This window comes from Canis lupus, chromosome 17 (assembly GCF_011100685.1).
Source record: "Canis lupus familiaris isolate Mischka breed German Shepherd chromosome 17, alternate assembly UU_Cfam_GSD_1.0, whole genome shotgun sequence".
Classification (NCBI taxonomy): Eukaryota; Metazoa; Chordata; class Mammalia; order Carnivora; family Canidae; genus Canis; species Canis lupus.
This window is the reverse complement of record NC_049238.1, coordinates 37,262,888-37,288,108: the sequence shown is the minus strand read 5'-3', so window position 1 is coordinate 37,288,108 and position 25,221 is coordinate 37,262,888. Positions and strand designations below refer to the sequence as shown.

At 41.8% G+C, this 25,221-nt stretch overlaps 1 protein-coding gene across 1 annotated transcript; it reads right to left on the bottom strand.

Moving 5' to 3' along the window:
• Positions 1 to 4,358: 4,358 nt before the first annotated feature.
• Positions 4,359 to 14,622, bottom strand: IL37 (interleukin 37). The gene is made up of 6 exons (XM_038561486.1): positions 14,153 to 14,622; positions 12,361 to 12,489; positions 7,431 to 7,493; positions 5,583 to 5,702; positions 5,041 to 5,183; positions 4,359 to 4,803 (listed from the first exon to the last, which is right to left on the bottom strand). The coding sequence occupies exons 2-6, from the start codon at positions 12,437 to 12,439 to the stop codon at positions 4,564 to 4,566; spliced, it is 645 nt and encodes a 214-aa protein (XP_038417414.1). The 5' UTR covers positions 12,440 to 12,489; positions 14,153 to 14,622; the 3' UTR covers positions 4,359 to 4,563.
• Between the last annotated feature and the right edge of the window lie 10,599 nt (positions 14,623 to 25,221).

The following is a 25,221-nucleotide window of genomic DNA, read 5'->3' as shown; positions in this document are numbered from 1 at the left end:
AGTTTTAAAAAAACCTAATATTACTTTTGTAGTGAAAAATAGTATAGGCTTCTGTGAGTGAGATGGAGAACTCACCTATCATGCATTGCAGCTCTCTGATAAAAACTGTGCCTCAAGCACAAGACTGACTCAGGCATGAATGACCAGAGGCTGCAGACAGTCTCTGGTCTCTTGTCCTCTATAGCAGGAGTCAGCAAACTTTCTGTTAAGGGATATATAGCAGATATTCTAGGCTTTGCAGGCTGAGAGACCACATGCTCTATTGTTGTAGCTTGAAGGCAACCACAGACTGTGTCGGTAAACTATACACAACAGGCAGTGAGCCAGATTTTGCCTGCAGGCTATATAGTTTTCCAACCAGCCCTTGCTCTAACGTGAAGATCTTAAATTTGGCTGCTGTGGTGGCTGGAATCAGCTTACATCAGCTTGCAAGAGCGAATTGTTGGTATCTCTTCCCAAATCCATGTTCAATGACTTCATGTTGGCAGTCTGAAGTCAGCCATGTTGCGAGTCATTACACCATGCAAACTGGCACAAGCCATATATCAGAGCTCCTTCCCACTTCCACCCATCCCCAGAGAACTGGTTGCCAAACATTTGCCAGCACATTGCTAGGTGTGTGTCTACTGGGATGCAGGTAGAATGCTGCTGGGTGAGCCAGACAGTGCTTTGGAATGTGGGAAGAAACCACTAAATGTCAGTTCTTATTTTATTTAGTCCTTGTGAATTTTCTAATTTTATGTAAGTCTCATAGTGTACTAATGCCCACATTTTGTACATGTGTCCCCAGTTTTGTTTAATTGATTGGGGTCACTGAGATCCAAAATGCTTGGAGCACACCACTTCTAAGGCTGTCATCTGTGTGCAGGTAACTCATTGCCGAGCAGAGTAGAGGATAGATAAGCATCTTCTTCTTCTATTCCCAGAAGAGCCTTCCTCTTGCCCTCACCTGCCTTACCCTGCCCCAGGATCTTGGATGGGAGCAGGAAAAGTGGCCAGCTGTGAAGGGCACTTCTGGTTTAGGGTGCTCCTGCTGGAGCTCCCGCTGCACAGCAAATACCCTGAGATTGCCCTTTTAGAGGCACAGAGAATTCCTTGAGGTTAACAGTTGGAATGTTGGGTGGTATGGTTGAATTATGCCCCCCTCAAAAAGACATGTTGAAATCTTAATCCCTGGTACCTGTAAAGGTGACCTTATTTGGAAACATGGTCTTTATAGAGATAATCAAGCTAAGATGAAGTAATTAGGGTCCTAATCCGATATAACAGGTATCCTTATAAGAAAAGGGAAATTTGGACAATGACACACACACACACACACAGAGTGCCATATGAAGGCAAAGAGACACAGGGAAAAGGAGGTCATATGACAAAATAGGAATAGATTGAAGTGATGCATCTATAAGCCAAGGAAGGCCAAGAACTGCTGACAAAACCCAGAAGCTAGAAGTGGCATGGAACAGTTTCTCCCTCACAGCCCTCAAAAAGAATAGGACCCTGCCAACATCTTGATTTCTGACTTCCAGGCTCCACAACTGTGAGAGAATAAGTTTCTGGTGTTTTAGGCTACCCAGTTTATGTCACTCTGTTACAGCAGCTCTAGGAAATGAAAGCATTGGGATTCTCAGGTGTAATACAGAGGGGTTAAACCTTTTTCACCTAACACCCAGACCCATAATTATAATGACAGCTAGGAAAATTAACTTCAAAATGCTTGAGTTTGCTTTCTATAAGGTTTCCAAAATGTATGTGCTTTGCAGGGGAAAGTCATACTAGCTATAGTAATAAGGAAGAGACCATCGTGTAAATAGCAACTTCCTTTCCTCTCTCCCTGCTTTCTTTCTTTCATCTTTGTCTCTCCCTCCCTCCTGTCTTTCTTCCTTCATTCACTCATTTAAAACCTTACTGAGTGCCTCTAAGTGCCAGGTGCTTTTGTAGGTTCTTGGAATACATCAGAGAGCAAAACACTCATGGAACTTAAAATCTAGTGGATGACATAAACATGAAACATAATAAATAAGCAAATTATATAGCATGCTATAAAGAACAAAAACTAGGGACACATAAAGGGGGGCTGGTAGTGCTGACAGTAGGAAGCAGCTCACAGCATTAAATGAGGTGCCACACCTATGTGATTACCATTTCACCTGAGCTTTCCACCAATAAAAGCAACAGCACACAGGGCCTATGCTTCTGCAAGGTGCAGATATATTTGTGATCTCAGGGGAGCCTCACAGAAGCCCAGGTGGTCAGTGTCACAGTGACTTGCTATATATCACCAGGTTGAAGCAGGACAGAGCCCATGCTATGGCTGTCTCTATTTGGGCCACATGAGTGGCATCCTCAATGCCATGGTCAGTGAGCCTCACCTCTTTTCAGCTGGTCCATAGGGAAGCAGAGCACTGCTATGGGACAGCCCTGGCTCAGAGACTAATATGAATAGTTTTGTGTTGATTACGAAACAGATTCTGTGATCTTATGAGGAAGACATGCCCCCTCACCCCCACCCAAGCATCAGTACTACCTGGACAAATTTTCAAACACTGAAAGTACTAAGTATTTTTTTATTACTGGCCTGGTATTGGTCAACATCATCATCAAATCAGAAACAGAAGCAACTGACCTTGTCAGAGGTCTTCCCTTGGCCCTTGTCTCCCTTAACCCTCAGAGACTGGTCTTGTGTCATATTTCTAGGTACAAATAAGGAGACTCAGGAGACTCAGGTTTATCTTCCTGCCTGGCACCTACACACCTTTCTCTTGAGATGAGCTCTCCAATTTGACTTTGAGAACCCACACTGGCCTCCCTGGAAACATATCTCAGAGAGAGTGTTGATCAAGGTGCAATGCCTTTAACTGACCAAGGAACAGACACATAATCCAAAATAGGGAACAGACACATAACCCAAACTAAGGCAGTCATGTGTTCTACTTGGAATCTGAATCTTTTGCTAAGTGATGAAAAACATGACTGGTCCTCATTCATCTGAGTGGTGGGGCCAAAGCCTCCCAGGCTCCTGTCATTTCTGACCTATTAGAAATTTCTGTCTCTTCAGCATGTCCTTCGTGGGCTTGGCAGGATAATAGACCCCAAAGACGTCCACATCCTAATCCCCAGAACCTGTAAATGTGATACCTTGCATGTCAGAAGGGACTCAGCAGGTGTGATTAAATTAAGTGTCTTGAGATGGGGATTATCCAGGTGAGCCCAGTGTAATCACAGGGGTCCTTATGAGTGACAGGAAGGCAGAATGGTCAAAGAGATGCAGCATGAGAAAGACCTAACCAGCCATTGCTGGCTCTGAATATGAGAAAAAGGCAACAAGCCAGGGAATGTAGGTAGCCCCCAGGAGCTGGAAAAGGCAGGAAATTAATTATCCCCTGGAGCCTCTAGAAGAAATGCAGCCCTGCCTACATCATGATTTTAGTCCAATGAGACCCACTTCAGACTGACCTTCTAAAAGATAAGATAATAAATTGCATTGTTTTAAACCACTGAGTTTATGGTAATTTGTTATAGTAGCAATAAGAAACTAAAATGCTCAATATCCTTCTAGTAAGCTCCTTGTTTTATTTTTTTAAAGATTTTATTTATTGATTGATGAGAGAGAGAGAGAGAGAGAGAGAGAGAGAGAGAGGCAGAGACACAAGCAGGCTCCATGCAGGGAGCCTGACGTGGGACTCAATCCCAGGTCTCCAGGATCAGGCCCTGGGCTAAAGGCAGTGCTAAACCGCTGAGCCACCTGGGCTGCCCTCCTTGTTGTTTTAGTATACTTTTTGCTTAAGTATGCCTAAATCAATTATTGTTGCTTGTAACCAGTAGACAAGTAAGTCCCAAGCCTCCACCTTTCTCTCTCAATCCCATATCCTGCTTCCACACCCCAGATTTCTGTTTGTTCAATCAACCTGCGGATCACTCTTTGCTAGAATCTGAGCCCAAATTAGCAATGGGAATTTGCCCTTGTTGATAGACTTCCCACATGCCAGCTGGCTGCTCATCTGGTCTCCTCACTGTCCCTTGACCCAGATTCCTTATCTCAGTGCTTCTCCCACGTTTTAAGTCACCCTGATCCTTGTCTGGGACCCACCTCAACCTTTTCCACTTATCACTTTGCTAGATGGTGACTCACTAGTGTTTTTCTTCTTGTCATACTGGGTTCGAGACACAGACAACTACTTCTGTGAACTTCCTCCAGTGCCTGTTAAACCCCAGTAGGAATGGCTAATTCTAGAGCATAGCATCAGCTAACTGCTACTTTCTGCAGCAAGTTCAGACTCTGTCTGGGCAAATCACGCAATATAACACAGGCTCTAAGTGACTGATTTTTCAGGGTAAGCCATAAATAAGCAGAGGCTGGGATCATTCCAACCAGAATTTTATTTCATCTAAAACTCTTTAATTAATCCTTCTTTCTTATTTTGACCTAAAGACACAAATTCTCAAAGTACTGATGAGAGATGAAAGAGTAAGTATATTCTGTAAGAGTAAGTATATTCTGTATCCTTCTATAATTGGTCTGAGTTAGAAAGGAAAGCACAAGAAGGCATTTGATGGGGCAATTTCCTACCCGCTAACCTCACTGGGACTTGTTTCAGCTCTGTGAAATGAAAACTCAGTGTGTTTCCTTTTTCCAAGAACATTTGTCACTCCAACAGGTTCACCAGAATTGCGGGAGGTACAAATAAACCATCCAGGATGGGCAGCTGACTCCAATCTGTTCTGGGAGCCCACCTTAGTCCTATAAAAGATGAAGGGCTGACGTGCTGATTCCTTCTGGGCAGCCAGGTTGGTAAGTTTCTTCTTCTACAAGGTAAAAGATTAGACAGTACAATCTCTGAGAGGGAGAAAACCCAGCATGTGTGCTCTTGGAGCACAGAATCAAATAGTAGGGCAGGAAACTCCTACCCAATGCTTTCAGAAAGGTGAATGTCCCTGTTATATTGACCAAGATAAGAATTTGTAGAAAGTGAGAGGCATTAGGATCTTGGCCCTTCACTTTGGGGTGCCTGAGGGTAAATGAAATTGGGCTAGAATGCTCACCTTCAGCTGAAGAGATGGTTGGCTTTGTCTTCTGTCCTTCTCACAGCAGAGACAAAGCTCTCCTTTACAGACTGCCAAAAGAATTGGACTTCCTTTCTCCTTAGAGGCTGAGCTCAGGGAGGAGGCCAAGACAAAGAACATCTCTGGAAAAAGACAATCAGAAACATGATTGATGTCTCTTCCCTGTCAGTCCCCAGAGCAGGGAAGAGACCCTTCTATCTTCTGGGGTTTCAGGCATGATGTGTAATCCCTCTCCCATGACTCTGTGGTGAAAGTCCCCCTCCACTAGTCCAAGCCTCCTCTTCTTCCATTGTCTGGCTCCTTCCTTCTTTCATCCCTTCCATAAAGGCTTCCCTCAGATTTGTTCATTGTTACAAACTCTCCATCCAAATCCTAATGGTCCCTGGGGTTCCTCTGCTGTACTGCCCACTTATCTACCACCTCCAGGAGCTGGAGGTGTCCCACAGGCTGAGCTGAGCCCCTTACAGGAAGGTCTTAACCTGGCTGTTAGGACAGAAAACACAACCAAGACTGACAGTCACCTGGGCGTATGTAGGTTTTAAATGGAACTGCTCTGAGGGTGTCGCAGTCCAGGACCAATACTTTGTGATCTCGGTCATGAATGCTGAATTTCTCTGGGTATGAGACTTTCACTTTTGGACCTAGATCAATATAATCAGATATCAACACTTCATACTGAGAATGGAAAACTCAGTCCTTTCTAGCACACATGCAAGTGTCCCAGCACCAACTCTCCACCTGCCTGTGGCCTCAAACATCACAGCCCACTGAAGATTTCCCCTGCCCCCAGGCTTTCTACCTCACTCTGGACAAGCAATTCAGCATGCATGCAAGCACATGGGTTATCCATTTTCACAGATGGATCCTATCCAATCTCTGTCACTTACTGCTTTGGGACCTAGGAAAAGTTACTAAATCTCTCCAAACCCCAATGTCTTCACCCGTGAAACAGGTGTAGCAATAGCACCTACCTGGTATGGGTGTTGGAAAGATTAACATGCTTACTCAAATAAGTAAAACTTAGCCAGGTGTCTGAACCATATAAAGATCTCAGTACATGTTAATCTTTATTCTTTCCAACCCTACTTCCTGCAGCCTCTCACTAGGGGCATCATCAGCAATGCCTGAGATGGAACAAATCCTTGCACTGGAGGGCCAGGTGGAAGAGTGGGGGGTGAGAAATTAGACAGAAAGTACCTTAGGAGCTAAGAACCATACACTGATAGCCATCTGAAGGGTGACATTTTATGGCCATGGATGCCTGCACCCCACAGCTTTAAGATGCTGATTGTTTAGGGAGACACCGAGACATGCTCTGTAAGTTGCATTTCCAGCACTAGCATTGGGCTGTTTGCCTCTTAAATATTTCCAAAACCTGTCATTCTGTTACTTCTGTTTCCCTCCTATCACACACTGACTTGGGCCTCCCATCATCACGCACTGAGGTTTGCACAGTATCCTCTTAGTTGGTGTTTTCTCACATCATTCCTGACGCCATATGCTTTCTTCAGAGTTCCTTCTCAAGGCACAGAAGAGGTATAAGTGGTTTTAACATATTTTTCTCTAGGGAGTCCACTCTCAAACAACAGCAGGAGCAACAGCAGCAATGGTAGCAGCAGTAGTGCTTGACGCAACCTCCCTCACAGAGTCATGGGAGCTTGCCATGTACCTGCGTGCACTCACTGCCAGTTTACCAGGGAGGAGGCTCACCTGCGGGGGACCTGGGACTCAGGCTGAGGTCTCCTGACTCTGCCTGTGCAGAGGGTGGTGGCGGGGAGCCTTAAACTTGGGCAGACAGATGTTACAATACTTTTAAATTCCAGCATCTGTCACTTACTACCTGTGTCACCTGGGGCAGGTACCCTCCCTCGCTTCCTCAGTTTCTGTACCTGAAAAGTGGTAATGTTAACAATTTCATCTGTGGTTACTGTGAGGTTACACTAGCGGTTCATACTATAGCCTGTGAGAAGGGTCTAGCCCAGAGCTCAGTGGCAATGGCACTAAGTGACATCGGTTTCATGGTCGCCCCCTGCTGGCCAAGTTTCTGTTTTTCAGAAGTTCTCTGAGGTCAGTTGCCCACTCCATGGCAATAGTCAGAAGGATCTGGAAGGTTCCTTTTCTTCTCCTGTGCCATTCAGCAAATATGTGCTACCTGCACCTCTCTGTAAAGATAGAGATCCGCCCAGGGCTCTTCTTTCTTATTGACCCTCCTGAGATTCACTTCTGTAAAGGAAAAGCCTCAGCCTCATCCCAGCACCCTTAGGTGTCCCCAGTCTCTGATCCTCCTCCTTCCCTAAGCAAATCCCACCCCCAACCCCACTCCCTTCCTCATCCCTTGCCACCCTCATCTGTTCACCCAGGGGCCTTACATGAGTGGGCAGAGCTTATGGAAGTGAGGCTTGGGCCTGGCTCCAGGGGACTTCTGGCCAAGTCTGGAATCAGAGACAATGAGGTTAGCACATGCAATTGGGATGTTCTAAGGATTTAACATCAGAGGTCATTGAATGCTTTACTTCTTTTTTTTAAGATTTTATTTATTTATTCATGAGAGAGAGAGAGAGAGAGAGAGAGAGAGAGAGGCAGAGACACAGGCAGAGGGAGAAGCAGGCTCCATGCAGGGAGCCCAACATGGGACTCGACCCCGGGTCTCCAGGATCGCGCCCCGGGCCAAAGGCAGGCGCTAAACCGCTGAGCCACCCAGGGATCCCCTTTACTTCTTTGTGTGTGTGTTTTGTGAACACTAAAGCAGAGAGACAATAATAATATTAAAAATAGTTATCATGGTTGGGGCATCTGGATGGCTTATTTGGTTGAGTGTCCTACTCTTGGTTTTGGTGATCTCAGGATCATAAGATCAAGCCCTGCGCTAGGCCCTGTGCTTAGCATGGAGTCTGCTTAAGATTCTCTCCATCTCCTTCTGCCCCACCCCTTCTGTTCCCCTGCTTGTGTTTGTGCCCATGTGCTCTCTCTTGCTCTCTCTTGCTCTCTCTCTCTCTCAAGAAAAAAAATTTCCATGGCCAAAAATGGTGGAAATGGAGATGAAATAGAACTAACTCAGTTTCTGAATGTGGAAATTGCTAGAGTCCTGACTTATTAAAAATCTATGTATTCACAAAAACAAACACATAGATCAATGGGACAGAATAGAAAACCAAGAAATGGCTGCATGGGTATATGATCAACTAATCTTTGACAAAGCAGGAAAAAATATCCAATGGAAAAGACAATCTCTTCAACAAATGGAGGTGGGAAAACTGGACAGCAACAGGCAGAAGAATGAAACTGTACCACTTTCTTATACTATACACAAAAACAGATTCAAAATGGATGAAAGACTTAAATGTGAGAAAGGAAACCATCAAAATCCTAGAGGAGAATATAGGCAGCAACCTCTTTGACCTCAACCATAGCAACTTCTTACTAACATGTCACCAGAGGCAAGGGAAACAAAAGCAAAAATGAACCATTAGGACTTTATCAAGACAAAAAGCTTCTTCACAGCAAAGGAAGCCATCAACAAAACTAAAAGGCAGACTATAGAATGGGAGAAGATATTTGCAAACAATATATCGGATAAAGGGTTAGTATCCAAAATCTACAAAGAACTTACCAAACTCAACACCCAAAAAATAAATAATCCAGCTAAAAAGTGGGCAGAAGACATGAATAGATGGCTAACAGAAACATGAAAAGATGCTCAACATCACTCACCACAAGGGTAATACAAATTAAAACCACGATGAAATACTACCTCATGCCTGTCAGAATGACTAAAATAAACAACACAAGAAACAACAGATTCTGGCAAGGAGGTAGAGAAAGGGGAACCCTCTTGCACTGTTGGTAGGTAATGCAAACTGGTACAGCCACTCTGGAAAACAGTATAGAGTTTCCTCAAAAAGCTAAAAATAGAACTACCCTATGATCCAGCAATTGCATTACTAAGTATTTATCCAAAAGATACAAAAATACTGGTTCAAATGGGCACGTGCACCCTGATGTCTATACCAGCATTACCAACAATAGCCAAATTTTGGAAAGAGCCCAAATGTCCATCAACTAATGAATGGATAAAGAAGATGTGGTATACATACACAATGAAATATTACTCAGCCATCAAAAAGAATGAAATCTTGTCATTTGCAATGATGTGGATAAAACTAGAGTGTATTATGCTAAGTGAAATGTCATTCAGAGAAAGGAGAATACCATATGATTTCACTCATATGTGGAATTTAAGAAACAAAACAGATGAACATAGGGGAGGGAACATTGGGGGGGGGAGAGAGAGAGGGAAACAAACCGTAGGAGACTCTTTTAACTATAGAAAAGAAACTGAGGGTTGATGAAGGGAGGTAAGTGGGGGAGGGGCTAGATAGGTGATGGGTATTAAGGAGGCCACTTATTGTGATGAGCACTGGGTGTTATATGTAAGTGATGAATCACTAAATTCTACACTTGAAACCAATTTTACTATATATGTTAACTAGAATTTAAATAAAAATTTCAATAAATGGTACTGGGAAAATTGGACAGCCACATGCAGAAGAATGAAACTAGACCACTCTCTTGCACCATACACAAAGATAAACTCAAAATGGATGAAAGATCTAAATGGGAGACAAGATTCCATCAAAATCCTAGAGGAGAACACAGGCAACACCCTTTTTGAACTTGGCCACAGCAACTTCTTGCAAGATACATACAAGAAGGCAAGAGAAACAAAAGCAAAAATGAATTATTGGGACTTCATTAAGATAAGAACCTTTTGCACAGCAAAAGAAACAGTCAACAAAACTAAAAGACAACCTACAGAATGGGAGAAGATATTTGCAAATGACCTATCAGATAAAGGCCTAGTATCCAAGATTTATAAAGAACTTATTAAACTCAACAGCAAAGAAACAAACGATCAAATCATGAAATGGGCAAAAGACATGAACAGAAATCTCACAGAGGAAGACATAGACATGGCCAACAAGCACATGAGAAAATGCTCCACATCACTGGCCATCAGGGAAATACAAATCAAAACCACAATGAGATACCACCTCACAGCAGTGAGAATGGGGAAAATCAACAAGGCAGGAAACAACAAATGTTGGAGAGGATGTGGAGAAAGGGGAACCCTCTTGCACCATTGGTGGGAATGTGAACTGGTGCAGCCACTCTGGAAAACTGTGCGGAGGTTCCTCAAAGAGTTGAAAATAGATCTTCCCTGCGAGCTAGCAATTGCACTGCTGGGGATTTACCCCAAAGATACAGATGCAGTGAAACGCTGGGACACCTGCACCCCGATGTTTATAGCAGCAATGTCCACAATAGCCAAACTGTGGAAGGAGCCTCGATGTCCATCGAAAGATGAATGGATAAAGAAGATGTGGTCTATGTATACAATGGAATATTCCTCAGCCATTAGAAACGACAAATACCCACCATTTGCTTCGATGTGGATAGAAGTGGCAGGTATTATGCTGAGTGAAATAAGTCAATCGGAGAAGGACAAACATTATATGGTCTCATTCATTTGGGGAATATAAAAATAGTGAAAGGGAATAAAACAGAAAGGAGAGAAAATGAGGGGGAAATATCAGAAAGGGAGACAGAACATGAGAGACTCCTAACTCTGGGAAACGAACAAGGGGTGGTGGAAAGGGAGGTGGGTGGGGGGTGTTGGTGACTGGGTGACGGGCACTGAGGGGGGCACTTGATGGGATGAGCACTGGGTATTATGCTATATGTTGGCAAATTGAACTCCAATAAAAAAATTTTAAATTAAAATTTAAAAAAAATTAAAATAAAAAATAAATAGAAACTTGAAATTTAAAAAAAACTAAATTATATGTGTTGCAATAATTCAGAGGATTTAGTATACATTGTCTACATTACTCTGAGAATAATCTGGAGGATACTACCTGATAAAACATTAAGTTTGAGAAATGCCCGAATGAAATCTCTGGCCATTATCCAAACAACCCTTGCACATTAAGAGCACATAGTACCGGGCAGCCGGGGTGACTCAGTGGTTTAGCACCACTTTTGGCCCAGGGCATGATCCTGGAGACTTGCGATGGAGTCCCACATCGGGCTCCCTGCATGGAGCCTGCTTCTTCCTCTGCCTGTGTCTTCCTCTCTCTCTCTCTCTCTCTCTCTCTCTCTCTCTCTCTGTCTCTCATGAATAAATAAATAAAATCTAAAAAAAAAAAAAAAAAGCACATAGCACCAAGGGAAGAAGAAAACCCAAATCCTGTGCTCTAGTATAAAGATTCTATAGTCTCGGCCTTCCTAACTATTTGACTGTCCAAAGCAACTCTTCTTCTCACCACTCTGAGCCTTGTTTTCCCTGTCTGTCCCTCCAGCTCTGACAGTCTGTGCTTCCAGGAAGTAGGAGGACTGCACGTTGGTGAGAAAGGATGGGGGAAGGTAGAGCTGTCCCAGGCCTGTTTCAGACAGAAATCCTCAGGATTCTGTTGGGAGCCAGAGTAAGGTTCTTCCCCTTCCACACATGTCACCAACAAACAGAGGCAGAATTAGGACATGGCCCCAATGTCACCATTTGGAGTTCTCTAGAGTTGGGAAATTACAGTATCTGGTGCTTATGCCTTCCTGGTGCATACTTCTGCTGCCTAAGGAACAGAATGTCCTTTACAGCCACCACATGGCCCATATTCCAGGAATAGGGCTGGTTCCAAACCTCTCTGTTGGCAGATCCACATTTGTTACACAAATGTCCTATTTTTAATTTGGGAACTCTGATTGCCATGTGTGAGTTGAAGGCTCAGGGGCTGGGCCTCTGTCAAGTTACAGGCCTCTCCCTTCACACTCCATGCATTAGTCATTTAGGTTAAAAGCCTCCTCTTTTCATCCCCCTTGAGCCAATGCTCAAGTGCCTTCCCCCCTGGGGCACTCAGAAGTCCTGAGCCAGGGTCATTTCCCATCCCAGACTCAGACAATCCCTCCCACCACTTGGCTTTCTCCTCTGCCTGAGCAGGCTGGGAGGGAAAAGGATGCATTTCAAGGATTCAGAGCCATCCAGTTGGTGAATCAAGACTTCAAAGTTCTAGATCTTTGGATCAAGGTGATCTGTGTATCTAACCACCCTATGTACCTGCGCACCAGTGGCAAAGCTTCATTTCCCTTCAAGGATTTCTCTTGTCAAATTCATTTACCAGGGAAATTCTCAAAGGTCACTTAACCATGCAAGGTCAACAGGGAAGAACAAGTCTGTGCACAGACCTCACAAGGTCTTACTTTAGGAGTTATTTTTTGGCTCTTTATGGATATTTGCAAGAATCTTACCTTCTGAGCAGCCATGGGGCTCATCTCTTTCCCAGTCTTCAGATTCCATCTTCACTCCTGAGTCCTCCAAAAATGACATTTTTAACGTGATGAAATGACTCAACAGGAGCCTGGGATGAAGGGCAGGACCTGAGTAGACAGGAAGGAGATCAGTCTACTGATCTCTGACCCCAGGAAACCTTGCTGGACTCCCCTAGTGCTGAATGGGTCATCAGCCTTGCTCTCTGCTTAGAAATGTTTTGTGCCCTTGTAGAGCTGGACCATGCCTCTTCTATCACTCCTTTGGTTTTTGCCCCTCCAAAGCAATGTTTTGCAAACTGTAGGTCACAATATCATTTTTACAAATCTTGACACTTTATAAAAATGAAATAGGAATTTCAAAGTGTATTGTGCCAGTCCTAGGGTTGGCAAACTACAGCCCACAGGCCAAATATGTCCCACTGCCTGTTTTTTTTTAAATAAAGTTTTACTGGAACATAGCTATGTCCTTTTTTACATATTGTCTGTGGCTGCTTTCTAGCTTCAACAGCAGAATGAGTATTTGAAATGGAGATCTTCTGGTGAGCAAAGCCTAAAATGCTGACTATTCCAACCTTCACAGAAAAAGTTTGCTGACCCTCTGCTGTAGTCTAATCTTTGCAGAGAAAGGCAGTTTCTTTGCAGCCTCTCTTCATGGAAAACTGAGCCTCCAAGTTCGTAGGAGGCTCAACTCCTAACAACACAAGATTTCTTTCCTGGAGGGGATGAGTGTAGCTTGGAGGAGAGAGATTTCTAAACACTCCTCAGTTCATGAAGAACTTTCCCCAACGTTAGTTCAGGACAACACAGTGAGGGAAGTGAGGCAAAAATTAGTATTTCCATTTTACAGATGACCTGAAGGTAAGTGAATTCTCAGAGGTCACAAAACTCTTAAGTTTGCAGAGATGGGCAGTTTATGTGGAAACCCAATCCTTTGAGAAGGACTTAGGAGTGAGACAAAGGGAACTAACTAGTTTTGCAAAAATTAAAAATAGCAAGGAAGAGCTCTAGGGCTTGGCATCAAAGGCAGGGAAGGAGAGGGGTGGATGATCACTGAATGGTTCAAGGAGGGTGAGACACCTGATAGGTCTTTAAGGGCATGGACAGCCACTATTTGAGTTTCAGTTGTTACTTGGCTGCATCCCCTAAATCTAGAAGGCAGAGAATTTGGCAGCCACATGATCAGAAAAAGACATATCTAGCAGAAATATAGTTTCTCAAATACATGAAGGCAGTGGTGAGGACAGAATGATGCCCACAGGCTGGAGCACATAGGATATCTCCATGAGCCACTATGGAATTTGCCATAAAAAAAATTAATGCAGGTGGCTTCCACAAAGCTCCCTGGAGAAGCAGTACACTCACCCATCTGAGATAACTCTTTTTTCACCTAAGAAAACTCAAAATGTAGAGGGTTCCAAAATATTTTTTTCTGAAGACCAGTACTTTCTAGATTCTAAAGTCAGTCTTGCCTAGAATCTGAAATCAGAGAAGGCTAGCATTATCAGGGTTTCCAGGTTTCCTAAGCTCTCCATTGTCTACCTGGCTCTTCGGCAATGCTCTGCTTATTGGCAGAAGCCCTCCAAGAAGACATCAGGCTGCTCTTGGGGCTGAGAGCAAGGTGTTCTGGCCAGGTATCAGAGATAATATTTAGAAATTCAGGAAATTCATAGAAGGTCATGCTTCTGGGAAAAAAAGGTAGGCAGGGCCAGATGCCGTTCTGCTTCCCCATTCATGTCAGTTGGCCTCTTAAGCTGGAGTCAGTACCACTTACCTGAGCCAAGGATCCTCAAGTTCTGGTTCCTGGAGCTCACCTTGTCTTCTCCCTTTAGGATCTCTGATATGGAGAGGCCAGATCTGGTCCTTATTTTAAAGAATCGGTTTGGGAGTGTATATGCAAATGTAACAGTAACATTCCTTTATCCAGTAATAAACAACATCTTAGATTATCAGTCATACTCATTACCTGCTATGTCCTACACCAAGGAATAAACAAATTCCTGTGGAGTAGTGTCACTCTGCCAAGGACTATGCCACATCCATTCAACACATTTCAAGGCACTTAAGACAGACTGGGTGGCTGCCAGTCTAGTCTGACAGCGAGGGTGTAGGAAAGAAACATGAATGAAAAGAAAGGGGAGACGCAGGGTCTGAGCTGGACACTGAGCCTGGGGAGGAGCAGGTGAATCCCTGTTCTCATGCTGGTTCTTTACTCCAGTCCCAGAGTTCAGTTCGGTGGGGCCTCACATCCCAGAAGAAAATATCCTCCTTTCATCTCTCCTTAAAGAGCACTCCAGGATGTCACTGATACCCCCATCCACCTCTTCTCGGTTCACTCTTCTTCAATGGTGACATGCAACACACCCCCAAGGGACCTTTCTTGATCAAGCTCACCAAGAACTGGCTTCTCCCTATAGCCTGTTGGCTATTTACTTGCTTTACTTATTCTTTTTTTTTTTTTTCATTTTGTATTTTGCATTGCATTTGCTCTTGTCATTTAACAAGTACGCTTGTGCTTTACAATGCTAAAAACAGCTGGTCCATTCAGAGGAAAATCCACATGACCAAGTAAGATCATAGCTGCTAGGGCACCAGCAGCAGCACAACAGCACAGGAGCAAGAGCAACAGCCACAGCAGTCTACTGCTCGCTCTCAGTGTGCCAGGCTGGGCTAAACCCACTGCATTACTTAACTCCCTTAATCCTGTGCTCATCCTGGGTCTGGGTGCTGTCCTCTCAGCTTCCACTGTAAAAGGCAGTGCAGTTTATAAAGGCTACGCAATTTCCCCAAGATCACACACCGGAGTTCCAGGCAGCCCAGGTGTTTCTGAGAACATACCAGCTCCATCTTTCAAAGACTAAGACTAGGGTCTTATCTTCAGATCTTTCATGCTCACATCTACATAACAGACAAATATAGGAATGTGTCTAAAAAATTATTTGGTAACATTATTTCCTATTTACAATGTATCCTGCCTTTTCTATTTTAACATTTTATTTAAATTCAATTTGCCAACATGTAGTAAAACACCCAGTGCTCTATCCCACCTTTTCTACTTCAGACGATATCTCTCACTCTCTGTCTCTCTCTCTCTTTTTTATTTTATAGGTAGGCTCCATGCCCAATGTAGGGTTTTAACTCATGACCCTGAGATTAAGGGTCACATGCTCTACTGACTGAGCCAGTCAGGTGCCCCAATATCTCATATATCATTTCATCTCATCAATACTTTTCTATAACATTATTTTTAATTGATAGAAGGTATTTCATTATTGGCCTAAAGATCTGAAAAATGTAATTCACTTGATAGCGGGAATAAAAATCTCTAATTTGTCTGTTAAATGCCTAATAAAGAGAGATCTTTGGAGAATTTTTTGATAAGCCTCTGGGATGGGGATGAGATTTTGAAGGAAAATATGAAATTAAAAAAATGGGAAACCCAACTGAATATAAATTCTGTTGTCCAACAGTCAAAGAATTGGAATGTAATTTTGAAATTGGTTTGATTCCTACATCCTGCATCACCAGAGGATGCTAGCACTTCTCATGAGTTGTCCACACATACAGTGCATTCTCCGTTCTAGAACTAGCCATTCCTGAGAAGCTGCACAGGGCTAGGGGAACAAACCCAGTTGCAGATGCCCACAGGAGATATTCAGTCTGGTGTTCAGAGCACAGTGTCCAAGGGAGCATGGGAATGCCCTGTCTCTGCAAGCATTTGGTGAAGGAAGATGGGAGTGAGTCCCACATAGGTAGCACCAAGCCCTAACAGATGGCAGGAGCATAGCAATAAGGAATCCAGGTCAGGTGGTAGCCACATATCCAGCTGAGCATCCAGCCAGCATCTGAGAGCCCTATCAGCAAATAGCAGCAGCTTCATCATTGGCATGAGGTTCAGAAGACTGGCAACTTTTAAGAAGCCACAGTGTTAAGCAGTGAGTAGGACAGAATCCAGAACAGAATGCAGAGTAAGAAAGTAGAGGAAATTATGTAATTTCATGTTTGCTGTAAGAAATTTTTGGAAGTCAGTAAAGGGATGGTTGCAACCCCTTTTATTAGTGTTGCTATTAACTAACTAACATCTCCTGACTACCAATTTGCTCATTTCAACCTTACATTTTCCCACCAATGTCTGTATGTAAATGTTTGATATATATTGATATATATTCAGCAGATGTTATGTATAGTATAATACACCTGACCATGAGCAAGAAGAAAGATGTATTAATTCTATTGAGCAGATGTTCTCTATCCTCAGTGGGTTTTTTGTCATCTTTTTTTTTTAATTGAGTCTTTTTAAAATCTATTTATTCATGAGAGACAGAGAGAGAGAGAGAGAGAGAGAGGCAGAGACACAGTCAGAGGAAGAAGCAGGCTCCATGCAGAAGCCCAATGTGGGACTCGATCCCGGGACTCCAGGATCATGACCTGAGCCAAAGGCAGATGCTTAACCGCTGAGCCACCCAGGCATCCCACTTTTTGTCATCTTGTTCTATCAATTATGTAAGAGGTATATTAAGATCCCCTACTATGCCACAGACATATTATTTTGGTCTCTATTTTAGCATTATATATTCTGAAGCCATGTTAATTAGGTGCATATAAACTTCTATTTTTTATATCTCTCTGGTGATCTGAGATTTTTATACCTAAGGACAGACCCTCTTTATCTCTTTATCTCTTAGAATGTTTATTGTCTCAAAGTTTACTTTGTCAGATATAGATGGCTTCTTTGAATTAGTATTTGTGTGGCACATCTTTTCCCGTCCTTTTCCTTTCCACCTCCTCCACCCTTATGTTTTAGATGAATCTCTTGCAAACAGCATGTAATTGGATTCTGTTTGCATTGTGTAACCAGGCTTATCATATAAACCACTTATGTCAACTCTAAAACATCATGGATCATTTGCCACATCAATATTTTATAGATCAAGAAAGATAAACACCACCAATTAAACCATGACATGGCATCTCAACAATGGCACTATGAAGTGTATAAATTGATCACACCTGCTTCTCCTTGCATCAAAGTTTTTTTCATCAATTCCAAAGGATTTGGCAAATTCTCCTGTTTTATACTGCACATATCTCAGAAACAGACCTTCATCCAAAAAAAAGGAATTGCTTCACTAATATTACCTCTTTCCCTACTACTCGGTTTCATGCAAGTCAGAGGGCATCTTTTGGAACATTTTCAACAGAAATTAAACTTAATACATGTAATAATAATGATCCACAAAACTCAACTGATGACAAACAAAGGGGGGTCTGACACAGCAGAGCTCATGTGATGCCATAGTCTACCACATGCCTCCCAATTTTAGAAATGTAAATATATGAGTAAATATGTGTCTTAAAATCAATGAAACAGAGCATTTGAGTTTAAAAACCTACCACTGGGGCACATGAGTGGCACAGTCAGTTAAGGATCTGTCTTATGGGCCCAGCTTAGGTTAAGGATCCCAGGGTCCTGGGATCAAGCCTCACATCAGGCTCCTTGCCCAGCAGGAAGCCCACTTCTCCCTCTACCTGTTGCTCCCCCTGCTTCTGCTCTCTCGCTCTCTTTTTCTGTGTCAAATAAATAAATAAAATCTTTAAAATAAATAATAAATAATTTTTTTAACCCCTACCAATGTTATGGTGCTTTATATTCATTACTCCTATTCTGTTTCTTCTCTCTCTTCTTGCTTTCTTTTGATTTGAATATTTTTCATCATTCCATTTCTCTCCCTCACTAGTTTGAAATTTATATACTTATTTTCTATTCTTTTAGTGCTTATCCTAGAAATACCCCCATATATCCTTAAATTATAAAAGACTAATGCTAATGAATAACATTATCTTCCCCTCAGACAATCCAAGGATGACAAAATTCCATTTCCCTCAACTTCATCCAATGTATATGCTTCCACTGTCATATATTTTAATTTCATATACTTTCAAAACTATATGATAATACTATTATTTTACTGCATGAATGTTAACTTACTTTTGCCCATATATTTAGTATCTTCTTTGCTCTTTATTTCTTCTTAAATCTATACCTTCTATCTGGGATCATTTTCCTTTTACTGAAGTATGTTATTTTAGGCTACACTGTCTAATATGGTAGCCACCAGTCACATGGGACAATTTAAATGTAAAGTAAGTAAAATTGAATAAAATTTAAAATTCAGTTCCGTGGTCTCATTAGAGACACATTTCAAGTGCTCATTAGCCACAAGCGTCTAATGGCTACTGCAACAGCAAATATAGAGAACATTGTCATCATCTTCAAAAGTTGTATTGGATAGTGCTTACCTAAAGTTTCCTTTCCTACAGATCTTATGGTAGTAAACACCCTCTGTTTTTGTTTAGCTGAAAATATTCTCATTTTACTTTCATCCTTGAATTCCTAAGTTCATCATTACCAGAAGAGAAGCTCTGGTGTGTACGTAGCCTGTATTGAGATATTTCTAAGGTCTCACTGTCCTACCATTCGCCTCAAGGAACATTCAGTCTTTGCCAAAAGGCAATCTTAAAAACTCATGTGGATCTTGGATTTTTTTTTTCCAGAGAACAGTCTTATCCATGGGGTCGGAAATAAGTAAAAGGCCACTGCTGTAGCTGGGAATAAAGAAGGAACTAAGTGGGATTGTCTGGGTGAGACTGAAAAGGCAATCATCACTAATTACATTTTTTCTGTCAGAAAATGCATCTTACATCCCAAACTCACTCACATATGAGTATTGGAAGCTTCAGGGAGTCTGTGGCCACTGTCCTCCAGGAAACTGTTAGAATGTCTAATTATATAACAGCAGGAAAGCACGAAATACATACGACTTGTTAAAATAGCAAACATTAAAAATGTGTGCTCAAAAAATTAAGTTTGGGTGACTATGATTTAAAAACTACACATCTTGGGATGCCTTGGTGGCTCAGTTGTTGAACATCTGCCTTTGGCTTAGGGTGTGATCCTGGGGTCCTGGGATTGAGTCCCGCATTGGGCTCTCTGCAGGGAGCCTGCTTCTCCCTCTGCTTATGTCTCTGCCTCTCTCTGTAAGTCTCTCATGAATAAATAAATAAAATCTTTAAAAAAAAAACCTACACATCTTTTCTATTTTGGGGGAGGGTTTAAAATATAGAATTAAATGCAAAATGAAATTTACTGAATGTAAATTTTAAATATAAAATTGTTTAAATTAATTTAACTTATTTTATCTATTCAGCAGACTGTAACAAAGGAATCCAAATGTACTAAAAAGGTATGAAATAACCTCACTGCAGGGAGTGAGGGAGAAAGGTGCTGACCTAAAGTAACTTTGGAAATGAGTGGAGCCCATAAGCCCAAAGGCAAAGGAACTGTACATACACCTGCTGCATGCAGCTGGTCAAGTTTCCCATGGAGTGTTGAGTACAAGTGAACAACTTTGAAACCATTATACATGGGTACTGGCACTTAACGATTAAGCAAATGAATAGTGGATGGTACCAGCCAGGTTTCTTACTGTTACAGTGAAAGTTTACAGACAAGCATGGGTAAAAGGTTGAAGTGGTCCATGTGGTAATGAATTAGAATTAGAGACATCAGCACAAACTCAGGTTTGCTTGATATAGTACAGAGAGCTACATATAAAAATATTTATAAATATGTATATATGCCTGGGTTGGTATACACATGTATATTTCCTTGATTGGTCAGCTGGGAGAGCTTAGAAGCAGTGATACCCAGTACAACAAGCATATTTAGTGCCCAGCTGATAGTTTTTAGTACTATTTTCTAATAAAAAGAATCAAGGCTCCTTGGGAAAAATGTCTGAAATTCTATGACTGGGTCAGGAAATGTACAGGATGAGCCTAGAGCACTCTGTAGTGACAGAAAGTAAAAAAGGCAGGGGGGCAGTAATTGGGTATGTCAAGGGGATCCCAGAGCCAACTGAAAGGGTTCCCAGTGGCCAAAGGTGGAACAATTTGAGCAACAAAACAAATAACGTTGCATTGGATTATAACTCAAAGTATAAAATAAATATCCATGAGTCCATACTAATATAAATAAATGATCCAAAAATAAATGAGGGAGAAGAGACAAAACTCTGCACAGGAAATCCAAATAATTTATGCATAGACTTCCTCCCGCAAAGAAGTGGAACATAACTCCTCACATCTTAGGTGTGGGCTGACCCATATTGACCCCTTCCAAAGAGTACAGTGTTAAAGGCGGGGCGGGGGGGAGTAATGTAACAGCAGAGTAATCTGGAAAACACTTCCTCAGTCAGCTGATCAATGGTTGGAATAAACATTGACAAGTCATGTTGATAACATGTAATTTTGATATGATGTTATGAGACTGGTACTTTACCTCAATGGTCTTCCTCCCATAAACCTGTAACTCCAGTTTAATCATAAGAAAAATATGAGGCAAACACCAATTGATGGAAAATCTACAAAATACTCAAACTGTCCAAGTCTTTTAAACAAGAAAGTCTGAGAAACTGTCACAATCAGAAGGGGCCTAAGAGATGGCATGACTAACTGTAATGTGGATGAGATCCTAGAACAGAAAAAGGACTTTAGATAAAAACTACCTAAATCCAACACTCGTAAAACAATCAACGTGATTCATCATATCAGCAAGAGAAAAACCAAGAACCATGTGATCCTCTCATTAGAGGCAGAGAAAGCATTTGACAAAATACAGCATCCATTCCTGATCAAAACTCTTCAGAGTGTAGGGATAGAGGGAACATTCCTCGACATCTTAAAAGCCATCTACGAAAAGCCCACAGCAAATATCATTCTCAATGGGGAAGCACTGGGAGCCTTTCCCCTAAGATCAGGAACATGACAGGGATGTCCACTCTCACCACTGCTATTCAACATAGTACTAGAAGCCCTAGCCTCAGAAATCAGGCAACAAAAAGAAATAAAAGGCATTCAAATTGGCAAAGAAGAAGTCAAACTATCCCTCTTCGCCGATGACATGATACTCTACAGAGAAAACCCAAAAGCCTCCACTCCAAGATTGCTAGAACCCATACAGCAATTTGGTAGCATGGCAGGATACAAAATCAATGCCCAGAAATCAGTGGCATTTCTATACACTAACAAGGACAAACATTGTATGTTCTCATTCATTTGGGGAATATAAATAATAGTGAAAGGGAATATAAGGGAAGGGAGAAGAAATGTGTGGGAAATATCAGAAAGGGAGACAGAAAATAAAGACACCTTACTTGGGAAACGAACTTAGGGGTGATGGAAGGGGAGGAGGGCGGGGGTGGGTGTGAATGGGTGACAGGCACTGAGGGGGGCACTTGACGGGATGAGCACTGGGTGTTATTCTGTATGTTGGTAAATTGAATACCAATAAAAAATAAATTTATTAAAAAAAAACAGCCTAAGAAACCAGAGACAAATAAACTTAAAATGGAATTTTGTTACTTACAAAAAAAGAAAAAAAACTACCTAAATCCAAACAAACTCTACACTTGAGTTAATAATGATATATCTATATTACTGGTTCATTCGTCATGACAAATGTGGCCTAACAGTGTAAGATGTTAACAACAGAGGAAATTGGGTGTGGGGTATACAGGAATTCTCTGAACTATCTTCACAACTTTTCTATAAGCCTAAAACTATTCATTTTTTTTAAACATTTAATTTTTTAAAGTCCATATGTCTTCTTATACTTTGGGGGTTTGGATCACATGGCACATATTCATTATTTTTAAGATAATAACAATGAATGCAAATTCTCATGCCCCTATACCCCAAGCTTCTGATTTAGCAGGCCCAGGGTTAAGCCCAGAAGTAGTCTATTTTACAAAGCTCCCCCATGTGATTCTGGTGCAGGTACTTCAATTTGGAGAAACACCACCTCTTCCTGATATGTTTTATTTAAAAGTGCAATAAAATGTATAACACAGCTGAGAACCATTTGGGGCAATTAGGACCTAGCAATCTGCACTAACAGTGTTTGGCCTAGCCTCAAATATAGACAATGGTCAGCATTCTACTATAATAAAAATAAAAAAGTAACATGGCCCTGAACATAGAGAACAACAGTAGTAGGAAGGAATCCAATACACTAAAAAGACAAAAAACAAAACCTGTAGTTGCTTTTTCAGCACTGCTAATTCATTCATTCATACATTCATTCATTTTATTTTTAAAAACTTATGTGAATGAGGCACGATGCTAAATGCAGGAAATAAAAATGGTGAGCAAAGGCAGACACCATTCTTACCCTTGAGGGAACTATAGCCTAGTGGGAGATACAGACGTCAACTGAAGCTCCACCACAGCAAATGTAAAACAATTCTTAGCCCAAGTGCTATGAAGGAAATGGGCCCAGCTCATCATAGGGACTTTAGTCAAGGAGAGAGGGAGGGTTTCTCTAAGCAAGTGACTCTTCAACTGAGATCTAAAGAAGACATAAGGTTTAACTAGCCCAAGAGGGGAGCTCCTTGGGGTCATAATGTCTCTGTTATTAATGTTAGAATAAGCAAAACTGTGTAAAGGCAGAGCAAAGAGGACTCTGCAAATTGCTGCATCTCTCTATCTGGCAGGTCAACACGTCTCACAGACACCGCATCTGTGTGCCATTAATCTTCATGCTTTCCTCCCCCATCAGAGGAAAAGGATCACTGCTCCAGAAGCAAAGAGCCCATGGCACCTACTTTCTTCCTCTCCCACTCAACCCACTCCATCCTCTGGCATCCATAAAGCCAGTTTCCTGACGAAAATTAAAATAAACTGTTCATGAAGGTCTATTTGTAAGATAAGGCTTTAAGCACATCCAGGGCATTTTACTACTCAGAATTCAGCAAAAAATGGAAGATTTCATTTTCCTTCCACCATCTACCCATGAACTGCAATTACCTTGAGATTCACCAAGAATAAGAGCTGTGAGGTGGGGGTATTATGAGCTCCTCTCAGTATTTCAAAGTATCATAAAAAAAATACATATTTAACTACATTTAGGCCTTTCAGGTTAACCCAGAAATTAGGTCTCTGCTTTTAGGTGGAATTGGCTCAACTCTGTACTATAGTCTGATGATCTTGTATTAAGCAGAAGTCACCATTGACCATTGCATGGTTTTAGCACATGATTTAAAACATAAATTCTTGATTAGTAGTGCAGTTTGTTTATAAAAATCTATCAAAATATACTGTGGAGTTAGAGGGATAAAAGCATAATTCAACAAGATTCAGTAGTTGTAAAAACTGGGAATGTTGATACAGCAGAGAGAGCTGGTTTTGTTTTGTTTTGGTTTTTTAAAAGGTTTTATCTGTTTATTCATGAGAGACACACAGAAAGAGGTGGAGACATAGGCCAAGGGAGAAGCAGGCTCCCTGTGGGGAGCTTGATGTGGGACTCAATCCCAGGACCCCAGGATCACGACCTGAACGAAAGGCAGATGTTCAATCACTGAGCCACCCAGGCATCCCAGAGAAAGCTGGCTTTGAATGCTGACTCCATCTGCTCCAGCTCTGTGAACTCACTCACTTCAGTCTTTCTGACTCAAATTTCTCTTCTTGTAAAGTAAGATCATGCTGGGGCACCTGGGTGGCTCAGTGGTTCAGTGTCTGCCTTTAGCTCAGGGCGTGATCCTGGGGTCCTGGGATCAAGTCCCACATCAAGCTCCCTGTAGAGAGCCTGCCTCTCCCTCTACCTATGTCTCTGCCTCTCTGCATCTCTCATGAATAAATAAACAAAATCTTAAAAAAAAAAAAAGTAAGATCATCTTGGCCTCTCTAAGTGGTTGTAAGAATTAGAGGTACAGGACATAGCACAGGGCCTGAGCAATGGTGGATAGTTCAGAGGTAGAGTTTTGATGATGATGATGATGGAGAAGATGATGATGATAGTGACAAAGACTATGATGATGATGATGGGAATGGTAACAGTAATGATGATGATGGAGATGGTAATAGTAATGGTGATAATGAAAGGGATGAAGATGGCAATAATGATAACTTCCCATTTATAGAGATTCTGGATCAACTGGTTTGGGATGAGGTACAGGCAATAGTACTAATTTAAAGCTCCTCCAGATGACTTTAATATACAGATAGGGTTGACAGTCACTACCCTAGACTAGCAGGGTTTAAACTCTTTGATCTCAGGACCTCTCTATACTCTTAAATATTATTAAGATCCCAGAGAAGTTTGTTTTAAACAAAATTTTAAAATACAAAAACACATATACACATCTTTCATTAGCCATCAGAGCAATGACATTATTATATGTCATATAGCTTCTGGAACACTCCCCTGGAAACACATTAAAAATCGAGAGGGAAAAAGGTAAATAATGCCTTATATTGTAATAAGAATAGTTTTGACTTCATGGACCTCCTGATGCTGTCTTACACTTTTTTTTACACCTAGGTATTGCCCTCTGCACCCTCCACTTCCCCCAACATTGCATACACACACGGACCCCAGCAGCCTCCATTCCCAGCATCTCCACCACACCTAGAAGTAATCACACCCACTGGTTCTCAGTCAATACAATACAATCATATTCCACATAGTCTGATAGATGGAGCATTAGAAAGAGTCTGGGCTGAAGCTCTCCTCAGCTCTGGCTTCTTTGAAACAAAACACAAAAGATTTGCAAAGTAAATAGTGTAAACAAGATGGCAAGATTTGCATGGGCAAATAAACTGTTTTTAAATGCACCCTCATATTCTTTGGAACCAGACTAGACCCAGCACATAACTGCATGACCAATCACACATTACCTTCATCACTGGCAATAAGAAACAGCGCACTGTGGGCTGAACCAGTTGAGTAGCAAAGGTTGCAAATTGGCTACCTGTGGGAAAGATTAGAGTCACAGACAAGTTCATCTG

Excerpts from the sequence above, each read along its gene's own strand:
- IL37 (XM_038561486.1), bottom strand. The coding sequence starts at position 12,439 with ATGTCATTTTTGGAGGACTCAGGAGTGAAGATGGAATCTGAAGACTGG. Across the intron at positions 7,494-12,360 it reads GCCCCATGGCTGCTCAGAAG|ACTTGGCCAGAAGTCCCCTG; the intron begins GTAAGATTCTTG and ends CTCTGATTCCAG. Across the intron at positions 5,703-7,430 it reads CATAAGCTCTGCCCACTCAT|GTCCAAAAGTGAAAGTCTCA; the intron begins GTAAGGCCCCTG and ends ATATTGATCTAG.